The 10,868-nt window shown below is 44.9% G+C and overlaps 1 protein-coding gene across 1 annotated transcript in view; it reads left to right on the top strand.

Annotated features, from left to right (window-relative positions):
- The window catches only part of LOC101622263 (serpin B3), a 22,775-nt gene extending 12,399 nt beyond the window's left edge, over positions 1-10,376 (top strand). Inside the window, exons 3-11 of the mRNA XM_012725797.1 lie at positions 640-730; positions 1,884-1,917; positions 3,495-3,676; positions 4,255-4,287; positions 5,417-5,545; positions 5,850-5,967; positions 6,773-6,909; positions 7,325-7,480; positions 9,975-10,376. Coding sequence (XP_012581251.1) covers positions 640-730; positions 1,884-1,917; positions 3,495-3,676; positions 4,255-4,287; positions 5,417-5,545; positions 5,850-5,967; positions 6,773-6,909; positions 7,325-7,480; positions 9,975-10,376 — 1,282 coding nt within the window. The remainder of the gene's footprint in view (positions 1-639; positions 731-1,883; positions 1,918-3,494; positions 3,677-4,254; positions 4,288-5,416; positions 5,546-5,849; positions 5,968-6,772; positions 6,910-7,324; positions 7,481-9,974) is intronic.
- The last annotated feature ends 492 nt before the right edge of the window (positions 10,377-10,868 follow it).

Below are 10,868 nucleotides of genomic sequence, written 5' to 3'. Positions count from 1 at the left end.
TAACTACTCTCTGCTAGTCTTATTTAACCTCTTCCTAAAACAAACACTAGCTACTCTGTGCTAACCTTAAGTTAGCCATTAGCTTCACTTTAGGCTATCACTGAGGACTCTGCTAACACAATTTATTCCTTCCCTAGGACGCCTAAATCCTTTGCTAACAGCTCATCCTTTCCCAGACCCTGATCCTTTAAAGTCACAGTTAAACATCCGTATACATGAAAGCTATCACAAAGATGTATAGTATAGTGTGCCATAAAGTAGCAGGAAAAGGATGCATTGTTCCCCTCTTCCTTTAAAACTTTTATGTCGATTTCTTATTAACTTACCTGAGGCATTATTTTAACTAAATCTTGCTAAACAGTATAAATAAAGACCTGCAAAAAGATGAGCAGGAAGACTTGCACCCAACTCCGACTCCCGTGTCTTCCTCACTCCCTCTCCCCCTCTTGGAATCTCTGCACGCCCACGCCTTCCCATCTTAGGGTCCTGCCTTTGTTGCCTCCAGACACCTCAAAAGTTGGAGCTGGTCTCCGACATGTATGGTCATATAGACACACTGATTGGCCACTCACACTGACTCTTTGGTGAAGTGCCTGACAAATATTTTGCCCTTTATTGCCTGTGACTTTTGGCTTACAGTTCTTTGTATATTCGTTGTAACGAGACTGGTACCTGCTCCCCACATCCGGCCTTCATGGCCGCCTTCTGGTCTGCTGCCGTCGAGAACCAGGCAAGCTCATAGCTGAGGCCCAGATCTCCCCATACATGTGAAGTTAAATTTGGTTTTTCAATCTGTCTGGTAGAAATTTCACCAATGAAGCATGCCAAGGAGACCCCAGAGGGGCAGGGGAAAATTCCCTTCTGCCCCACACAGGTGTACCAAGGAACCCTGACTTGGTAGAGGTGTAATGGGGGGCTACACATCCCAGCTCACAGACATCAACCGTGTCAGATATTATCCTGGCTCTCCGACACCCATGCGGGCAGAGAGCAAGGCCCCAATCATGATAAAACTCACCGTGACTCAGCGGACACCTTTTTCTTCTTGTTTTCTTTTAGTCATCTGACTGTTAAGGGGAAGGATGTCCTAAAAGAACTCTGCAGTCTTATGGATCCCACCCCCTACTCCAGAAAGCTGGAGTAGAAGAGATCCTCTGCTCTGTCAGTCAGTGATGCTTACTCCAGAAAGCTGGAGTAGGGGGTGGGGTCCACAAGACTCAGGAGGAAATTAGCGAAGGTGGATGGGTTACTGAGATGAGTCCATCCCAGTTAGTAGACCTGACATTTAGAGTATAGAATAACCGAGAGGAAAGGAGACCTAACCCTGTGACTGTTTTTGTACAGAGACAACATAGAACAGAGGTCAGAGTAATAGTAACAGAATGGCAGGTGGACTCATGAGACGTGAGCCTCTAAGACGGAATCAGTGTGCCTACTGCAAGTGCGAGGGACATTGGAGGTATGAATGTCCCTGATTACGGGTCAACAGGAGACATTATAGTGACTGGAATGGGGGTGGGGTCCACAAGACTCCGCGGAGTTCCTTTAGGGCATCCTTCCCCTTAATATGACCACTGAGTCTGAAACTGGGTCTAAAGGGCATGGCCGACCTTTGAGCAACACGGGTTTGGCCTGTGCGGCCCACTTTCTATCCGTGGGGTTCCATGTTTGCAATTCCGCACCCACAAATTTGGCCGACCGCAGACATCTGTAGGTGGACCCAGATGTGGATCCTCGAGATGCAGAGATGACTGTAAAGTATAGGCAGGACTCTGAAGGTGTGAATGTGTGAAACTTGGCCCCCCAGCCCCACACCACCTCCCATGTCATTCAAAAGACATTTGTTTTCATTTCTGTTTCATGTTTATGTTTTTCTATTTCAGAATGTTGTTATGCAAAATGGCGCCTATCTGCATGGTTGGTTCTTACTGCAGACATGTGAACAATGCAAGGCACTTGAGATTCCCTCAGCCCTTAAAAGACAGGGACAATCTGGAATTGACTGCCAGGGAGCAGGCAGGTCACAGAAGAGCCTCTTTTATGGGGCAGCCTTTCCGGGAAGATCAATGACCCTGTCTCCACATATTGCTAAACTTCATATTGGTGCTCTGTAGACTGAGATTTCAGTTATTTTCCTGGTTATACAGGATAATCACCAGGAAAGTGAACCTAAATTTGGTTATGTGGTGTTTTGTTTTTTTTTTAAGATTTATTTATTTGTGCATACAGAACTGGGGTACAGGCCAGAGGCTCAGGGGCTGTGAGAGGCTTCACCAGAAACAGAGTGGGGAACAGAACAGGCAGATTGACGAAGTACACTGCTGAGGGGAGCAGCGGGCGGGTCAGGAGAGGTCTGCCACGCCATGTGGTCACCTCTGGGGCAGGCGGGAATCAAACTCATGCGGAAGTGGCTTAAGCTTCTCAGTGCTGTGCTTTAACCTGCTGCACCCCCAGGGAGGGCCTGGTTATGTGGTCTTTAAAGTGGGATAACTCACCAACAAGAGATCGATTTTTTGCAAGGATTACTTCTTAACCCTTTAACCAAAAATATTTTTTGTAAGGCTTAGTTGTGGGTGGGTGTGTCTGGGAGAAGATGTGGAAGTTGGAATTTTATCTTTCTTATCATTGGTGTTGAGCACCTACATGACTGTCCTGGAGGCAATTAGCACCATCTCTGCAGCTCCAGTATTTTTTCCTACACATAATCTATACTAATCGAGTCTTAGCTCATGAATTCATGCTCATGTAGGAGTTTGATTGAGAAAGCACAAGTTGATTGATTTGTAACAGCACCCTCGCTGAGAGATAAAACACGGAGAGAGGGTATATATTCAGAACGACACCGCTCACTGTGCACGGCTGGCAGCGCCCTCTCATCTCTGCTCCCTCAGGATCACAGGTCAGTTTTTCACTGCTGCACTTAAGCTGTGTTGGTTGTTGAAGTCAACAGTGATGTGCTCCTATTCCTGCGTGCGTTTCATTCTCTATGATCACATTGCACTTTGTCGTTAATGCTAACTCCATTACTTCTGCTTTACTTCTTTACTTCTAATTTCTGGGAAAAATTTAGATACCTTGTCCAACTCATGTCACTTGTCTTTTAGCAGATTTTCCTTATTTCCCAGTCAACAAATGTGTTCTTAGGAACACTGTGGACAGTGCCTGACATGCCCCTGGCCGGGGTGAAAGGACAGGAATGCTCAGGAGAAAAAGAGTGGGTGGGGTCTCAGTCCTAAAACTTTTTCTACCCAAAGCTAGTGCAGCCAGGTACCTAGGCAACATTAAGATGTCCTATTCCCTTTCCACAAAAATCTTAAAAGGACACTTTTGCTAATCCAGTAATTAGAAGAATGCCTGCACAGGATGATTTGACAAGTTAAAAGAAAAAATTGTAGCTATAGATAGAGTAAACCAAGTATAATTTATTCCAAGAAAATGTCACTCCTGGTAGCCTGCTCAGTGACATATTTATCATGAATCTCATGCATCCCTAGGTGTTCCAGATCACGCCAAGGTCACGATGAGCTCACTCAGGTGCGAGTTTGCCGTCTCTCTGTTCCAGCAGCTCAGAAAGTCAGAGGAAGGGAATATCTCCTTTTCCTCCCTCAGTATCGCATCAGCCTTAGCCATGTTCTGCTTAGGAGCCCAAGAAAAAACTTCATCAGAAATCCAGGAGGTGGGTGACAGCTTCCTTGACATGGACCAGTCAGGACTGGCGTCTCTGTGGGCTGAGATGTGGTGGTCACACCACTGCGCCCATGGATGCAGTGCAGGATGCAAACTTCTGCACAAATGGGTGAGCACCCAGCTGAGCGGGGTTGCACCCTGCCCCCAACCCAGGGGCCCAAGTGAGTCCCTGAGCCTAGACAGCATTGGGCACTGGAGTGACTTGTACAGTTACCCAACAATCAGAGCAACACTCTGCAAAGGTGATAATCTGACTAAAGTCCCAGGGGTAGAATCATCCATTTCTCAGCAATCAATATGCTTCTGGGAGGCGATTGACCATAATTCGGCTTTGTTGAGTTGCTCAAAGAGCAAGCTCTCAACTCTCACCCTGAAATTTTGTTAATCGTTGTGTTTTGTTTTTTTTTTTTTTTTTTTTTTCACTTTTATGTCTTTGGTTTTATTTTTCCAGTTTGTTTGGGGCATTAGGAAGCTTTGTGTTTGTTTGGGGTTAGAGCACTTTCTTTTTAAGTTTCCTCTCATGTATCTCTATTGAGTAATTTTCTTGTTCCCTCCTGTCTTTCCCAGGCCCTTTACCTTAAGGAAAATGAAAGAGCCAAGGTGAGCAGTTTTGTCTCTGGTTAACGTGAGCATTTACGGGAGTCTCCATGAGACAGAACACTTGAGATGGGCCGTGTCGGACAGCCAGGATCTCACTCTTTAAAGTGGGAATTTCCCTAAACTCTGGAAAGCCATGCTTACAGGGCCTCTTGAGCAAAGTAGATAGTAGAGTCACAGTCATTTCTCACTTCATATTACTCAGTTTTCACTGTTTTTCCTGAGCGGCAGCAGCACTTTGGTGAAGAGCAGGGGTTTGGGACCAGGAGGTCAGTGTCAGTTCCAGCCTCACAGTCCAGAAGTGGTACCCATGGGGTCCCACCGCGGCCCTGAGCTGGAGCACTCACCCCACTCAACCAGGGCCAAGGAAGGGTATGCCTTGATGAGTGCACAAACTTTTGGCAGCACCGATGGCTGGAAACTCTAGTAAATGCTACGTATCATTATATAGAACAACAAGGATTATAGCAGTCATAATCGCGTTGCTAAAAGTAAATAATTTAATTAATTCAAATAATATTAATGGAAGCATTCTGGGAAAATAATTGTGTAAGATGGATGATAGCAAGTGGAAGTTTCTAGATTCAAACAGACCTGGGTTCAGAAATTGATTCTGATACATTACCTCTGCTTGGAGACGTTGGTGATTCTCTGAGCTTTCTGGGCTTTATCTGAATTGGAGTAAAGACTTAAAGGCTCAGTGTAAAGACTCGTAGTGTCCTGCCCTGGCATCCCATCAGCACGAGTCAAGGGCCACGCGTCACTCACTGGTCAGCAGTGGTAAAGCTGCAAATGGGGTATAATGGGCTTTATGACATCACATATTACAAAAATGACAGTGACCTGCTCACACCAGCGATGACTATCAGAACCTGGTTCGAGAACCTAACCCTGGCTATTAGCACCAATTCAAAGACAACCCAATAATAGGATGGATTTATGACTGTAGTTAAAAAAGAAGGATTTGAAGCATATTTGAGCACATTTGAGCTAAAATGCACCACATATCAGGGAATCACAACTAACATTATCTGTTTGCTTACCAATCTATAGAGATGGATCAAACAGACTTACACAGGTTTAGATTTGTGTTGACAGAGAATTCAATGAGCTCACTCTTTCGTATTTGAAGGTTGGAAATTTGGAATATGTACATCATCGCTTTCAAAAATTTCTGACTAAAATAAGTCAGACCACAGATGCCTATACACTAAAGATCGCCAACAAGCTTTATGGAGATAAGAAGTTCCAGTTTCATCAGGTAAGTCCCTCTGGTTGGCTACACCTCTAATTTACCCTCTGGTTTTCCCCCTCCAGTCACCAGACCAGGGGGCAGTAGCAAGAAGCTGGCTAACTCCCATGGGTGCTTCCTCCAGGGAGCGCCAAGCTCCTACCCACTCCTCCCACCGGAGTTTTCCAGTCTGTCAATCCCCAGCAAAGTGAAGGGTCAGGGATTGTTTGATGCACAATATTTGACCGTCATTAAAAATAACTTAATTTGTAAATACAAAGTAACTGATACATTACTCTTAATTCCTCCTCCTTTCTCCTTTACTGTGTCCAAGGAATTCTTGGAAAACCTTAAGAAATTTTACCAAGGCAGCTTGGAACCTGCTGACTTTACAAATGCTGCAGAAGAAAGTCAAAAGGCAATTAATTCCTGGATGGGAAGCCAGATGCACGGTAAGTAAGGTGGTGTAGGTGCATTAATGACATCAAATCTCGGCTGTATGGGAACCCCGTGCTCAACCCCACGGGGGTGCCGGGAAGGCCAGGGACGACATGAGTGTGCAAAGCCAACAGAGGGCGGCACTGGGATGGGTGGAGGAGCCAAGCAAAGGTATGGAAAAGAAGGGAAACCCAGGGAGGACGACAAGGTACATGGAGAGAGCTGTCGCTCTGTGCTCACACATGTTCAGGAGGAACTGTGATTTTGTGAGTCAAAGTTGTCTGCTCAGGCCCCATCTGACTTGACTTACATCTTTCACATGAGGCTGAACTCCTGGATTACATTCCTAAGAGAAAATACCACAGCGTCCACGTCTCTGTTAAGTGAGAACAAACAGCTCTGATAAGCTACCCCCAGGTCGACCAGCTGGCCCTTCTCCCTCCCGGCACCCCATGAGGATGATCTCCCCCAACCCCAGCAGAGAGGTTGGCAAAAAGTATCCACATTCAAATCTGTATCTTACCACTCACTGAACAGAGCCAACCCACAGGTACTCCAAGGGGAGAATGAAGAACTGACCCCCCCAGAAGTGGCGTGGGACAGTACCAAGCATATCACAGATCGTAGAGTTTATGTATGTGGGAATTCTATATTCAAAACATTTATCTTCAAGAAAATGCAGGTCCTATGTTGCCCCAGCAGTCAGCCAAAACTTAAAAAAAACGAGAACCATCAATGACCTTTGTACTTTTCAAAGCATCTTGCAGACAAACCATGATGCTCTTCATAACAGACTTTATTTTTTCCTTTTGTGAAAAGGCAAGACGATTCTTCCTAAGGGGTCTCTTAAAAACACCACGCTCCTGGTTCTGGTGGACACAGCCTATTTCACCGGAGAATGGGACAAGAAATTTGATGGGAAAATGACTGAGCAGAGTGAATTCTGGCTGACCAAGGTACTGTCTGAAATAACTTACAGGATTAATGTAGCTAAACAGGAGTGTTGGATCTAAACACGTTTTTAAAGAAAAGATTTCTTTATATATATAGATATAGATGCATACAAGAGCTGGGGTGCAGGCCAGAGGTGAGAAGGAAGATTCACCAGAGACCGAGAGGGGGGCACAGCAGGCGGATTACTCAAAGGAGATGTACTTTAGCCGAAGTGCATGTGCAGCAGGAGAATAGAATCCCTCGTGGGTGGTGATTAAAACTTTATTTAGTTGGGATTACTTGAAGGAATGTCCTGACTCACAAACCTCCCAGGTGATAGCTTAGAAGGAAGATTTATGGGGCTATCTAGAACATTACCTACTTTTTAAAAAAACGCATCTTCCTTGAACGTCTGTTGGGTGCATTCATCTTCTGCAGGATAAGAGCAAACCTGTGCAGATGATGAAACAAACCAACTCCTTTGATTTCTGCTCGCTGGAAGACTTGCAAATGAAGATCCTGGAAATCCCATACAAAGACAAAGAGCTAAGCCTGGTGTTGCTGCTGCCCAATGAAGTAGATGGTCTGAAAAAGGTACAGTCTGCGCAGCTGACCTTCGAGCGATGCAGGGTTAGGGCATCAACCGCCGGCCCCCCCAGTCAAAAATCCCAGTGTAACTTCTCCCCAGACACTCAGCTACTAGTCTCCTGCTATCAGCCAGAACCTCACCAAAATTTAAACAGCCAATGAATGCACATTTCAGATGTTATCTGTATTATATACATATCCTTACAATGAAGTACGTTAGAGAAAAGAAAATACTAAGAATGTCTTTAGGAAAAAAACTGCATTTGCAGTGTTGTGCTATATTTACCATGTCGTTAAATTTGCATCACCTGTTTACAAGGTAATTCATGGATAAGTGGACCTTTGCAGTTCAAAGGTGCACTGTGATTCCCATTCTTCCTTCCACTGTGCAGTTCCCTAAAACTCTGTTGCTTGTGTGAACTGTTCCTGTCAGCAGTGTTCACAGGTGCTGGCGGGGTGGGCCAGTGCTCAGGAATAGAATGTTTCTACCTATATGCATAAGGAATATACCATTTCTTTTCTACATACAGTCCAGGTGGTGAATTATAAGGGAGAATCTGACATCCTGTCGGGTTAACTATCTTATGTATCACACTTAAATAACTTCAGTGTGCTCTGCAAAAATATACAGAAATCTTTTTAAGATTTGTTTATCCATACATACAAGAACTGGTGTACAGGTCAAAGGTGGGGGGGTGAGAGGATTTACCAGAGACAGAGTGGGGAGCAGAACAAGCAGATCTCCTGAAATATGCTGCTGAGCGGAGCAGCGGGCAGGACAGGAGATGGCTGATGCACCATAAGTGGGTCAGCTCCCTGGCTGGTGATCAAACTCCTGCTGCAGTGGCTGCTGAGAGCTTCAGAGTGCTGCACCTTAACCCCTTGAGCCACCAGGAAGGCTCCTACATAGTAACTTAGCATCCGAGCCCACAAATGTTCTGAGGAAACAATGGAACATCAGTCCAGAGAATCATCTACCTTGGTTCACAAACATAATATTTTGTAACCAGAAGATCAACTGATATAATCTAATCTATACACTTGAAGATAAGGAATCTAAGACTCAGATGTGAGTGATACATGGAAAATGTGAGTGAATTGCAAATTCACTCATAACTGAGCCAAGCAAGATAAATAGCAATGACACTATTTGCATATTAAATCATGATGATATTGTGGACAGTGAACAAATACATTTATCTTGAGCTCACTTTCAGTTCAGGGGTATCTGTTCCTAGCACCTCAAGTCTTTTGGAGCCTCATTCTTATGAGGAAGGGGGCAGAGGGGTGTGGAGGCAGGGGAGTTTTCCTTTCAACGTTGTTTAAAAACAATAACACCAACAACCATATCTGGATCTTAAGAACATCCCAAAAGGGCCACCTGCAGTCACTATAATAGACCATTATAGAGCTGAGTTTGCAGCAAACTTGCCACGCTCAGAATGTATTTTGCAGTAACACTAGAATGGGCAGTCCAGAGAAAGTGACCGGCACTTTCACTCCAGCTCCTTGGTCTGCGCTGTCAATGGCACAAAGAACATCAGTCCTGGGATTTTATTCAAAGATGACATGTCAAAACAAGGCAAAGCTCAGAAGAAGTGGCTCAAAATCATGAAACATTCAAACCCAGGTTGGTCTACCATAGCTGAGCTTAGGGACTTGCTCACAGGGCAAGTGTGTAATTAATGCTAAAGCGGTGTAATCTAAGATATATGCATTAAGTGTCCTTTCCATCCCGGTATGTCCAAATTTAAGCTTCATTTGACATACATTCTTACGTGAAAAAGTTTACAAACTGGTAAAATGAGAAAAATAAAGTTTGTAGGTTATATTATTATGAAAAATATTAGTACAGAAGGACATTAATAAAAAGAGGCTATTTAAAAATAAAATAAGTTTAAGAAATGAATAATGTAGCTCTTCTTTCCAGATTAATTTTATTTAGTGTCTCTCTGGTTCTACATAAATAGACACATCACATACCTATAATAGCTCTATCTATATCACATGTAACAGAAGTTTCAGTTCACTGTATTTAATACAGAAGATTGCATTTAACTGCATTTCCTATACATTCTTTATGTATAAGATGTGTAGTAAATGGAAGTCTGTACTTACATTTACTGTTAAAATGAAGGTTTTCCAGGTCTCCGTGGTGGCACAAGGGCTTAAGTCTCGGTGCTATGAAGCTGTCCACAGCCACTGCAGCATGAGCTCGATCCCCAGCCAGGGAGCTGACCCACACGGCTTAGCAGGCCTGTCCTGTGTCACCCCCTGCTCCCCTCAGCAGTGTACTTCCTAGATCTGCCTGTTCTGCTCCCCACTCTGTCCCTGGTGAATCCTCTCACAGTGCACATGGCCTGCACCCCTGTTCTCCTATGCATAAATAAATAAATCTTTAAAATAAATAATAAAATGAAGGTTTTGCACATGGTTCAACCTACCGAGTGTTTGCTGCCCCCTGAGATCACCTCATTGTTCCTGTTTTGCTTTCTGACAGCTGGAGGATAAACTCACCCCTGAGAAGCTGATGGAGTGGACGAGCCTCCAGAACATGAGCCAGAGGCGGGTGACCGTGCACTTACCTCGCTTGCAGATGGAGGGGTTCTATGACCTCAAGACCGCGCTCATGGCCCTGGGCGTGGTGAGCGCCTTCAGCGCGCACAGCGCCAACCTGGCCCGCATGACAGGGGGCGAAGGCCTCGTCCTGTCCAACGTCCTGCATCAGTGCTGTCTGGAGGTGGCAGAGGGCAAGGAAACCGCAGCCGCCAGCCGCGCCGAAGAAGGCACCACAGCAGCGCCGGCCCCCGAAAGCTTCCGCTGCGATCACCCCTTCCTGTTCTTCATCAAGCACATTGAGCTCGACAGCGTCTTCTTCTTCGGCAGAGTCTCTTCCCCTTAGATGCCACGAGCTGCCCCCAATGCCCAGGGATAGTCGTAGATCCGTCCGCGCCAAGGGTGGCTGGACACAGGTTTGCTTTCTCCGCTCTCTCTCATAATCAGTAATAGAGTGTGTGGTCTCCACAGCACGACTGTCGATGTTCAAGATAAGATGAAAAGATATTTCCACACCGTGTTCTCCGAAATGTGAAATAGTCTATCTGCTATTTCAAAAATCATCTCTACTCCTCAAAAGTCTAACTCTACACGTACTTATGTATATGGATCTGGTTGATTCTGGAAACTTTACAGGGCTGTTCTTAATAAAGTGCATTAATAAAACGCAACTTATTCGTGCCATTTTTTACTTTTCCTAGTTTTGTTTTTTTTTTCACCAAGTGCAAGTTCCCACCCCACATAGGAAACAGAACTTAGAAAGATGATTTAGAAATACATTATCATGTAGAAGGAGAAATTCAGGCCCTCCCTGGTTAAAGCACAGTGCTGGGAAGCT

Source organism: Condylura cristata, unplaced genomic scaffold, assembly GCF_000260355.1.
Source record: "Condylura cristata isolate star-nosed mole 26May11 unplaced genomic scaffold, ConCri1.0 scaffold00016, whole genome shotgun sequence".
Taxonomy (NCBI): Eukaryota; Metazoa; Chordata; class Mammalia; order Eulipotyphla; family Talpidae; genus Condylura; species Condylura cristata.
This window is presented reverse-complemented; position numbering and strand designations above follow the sequence as displayed.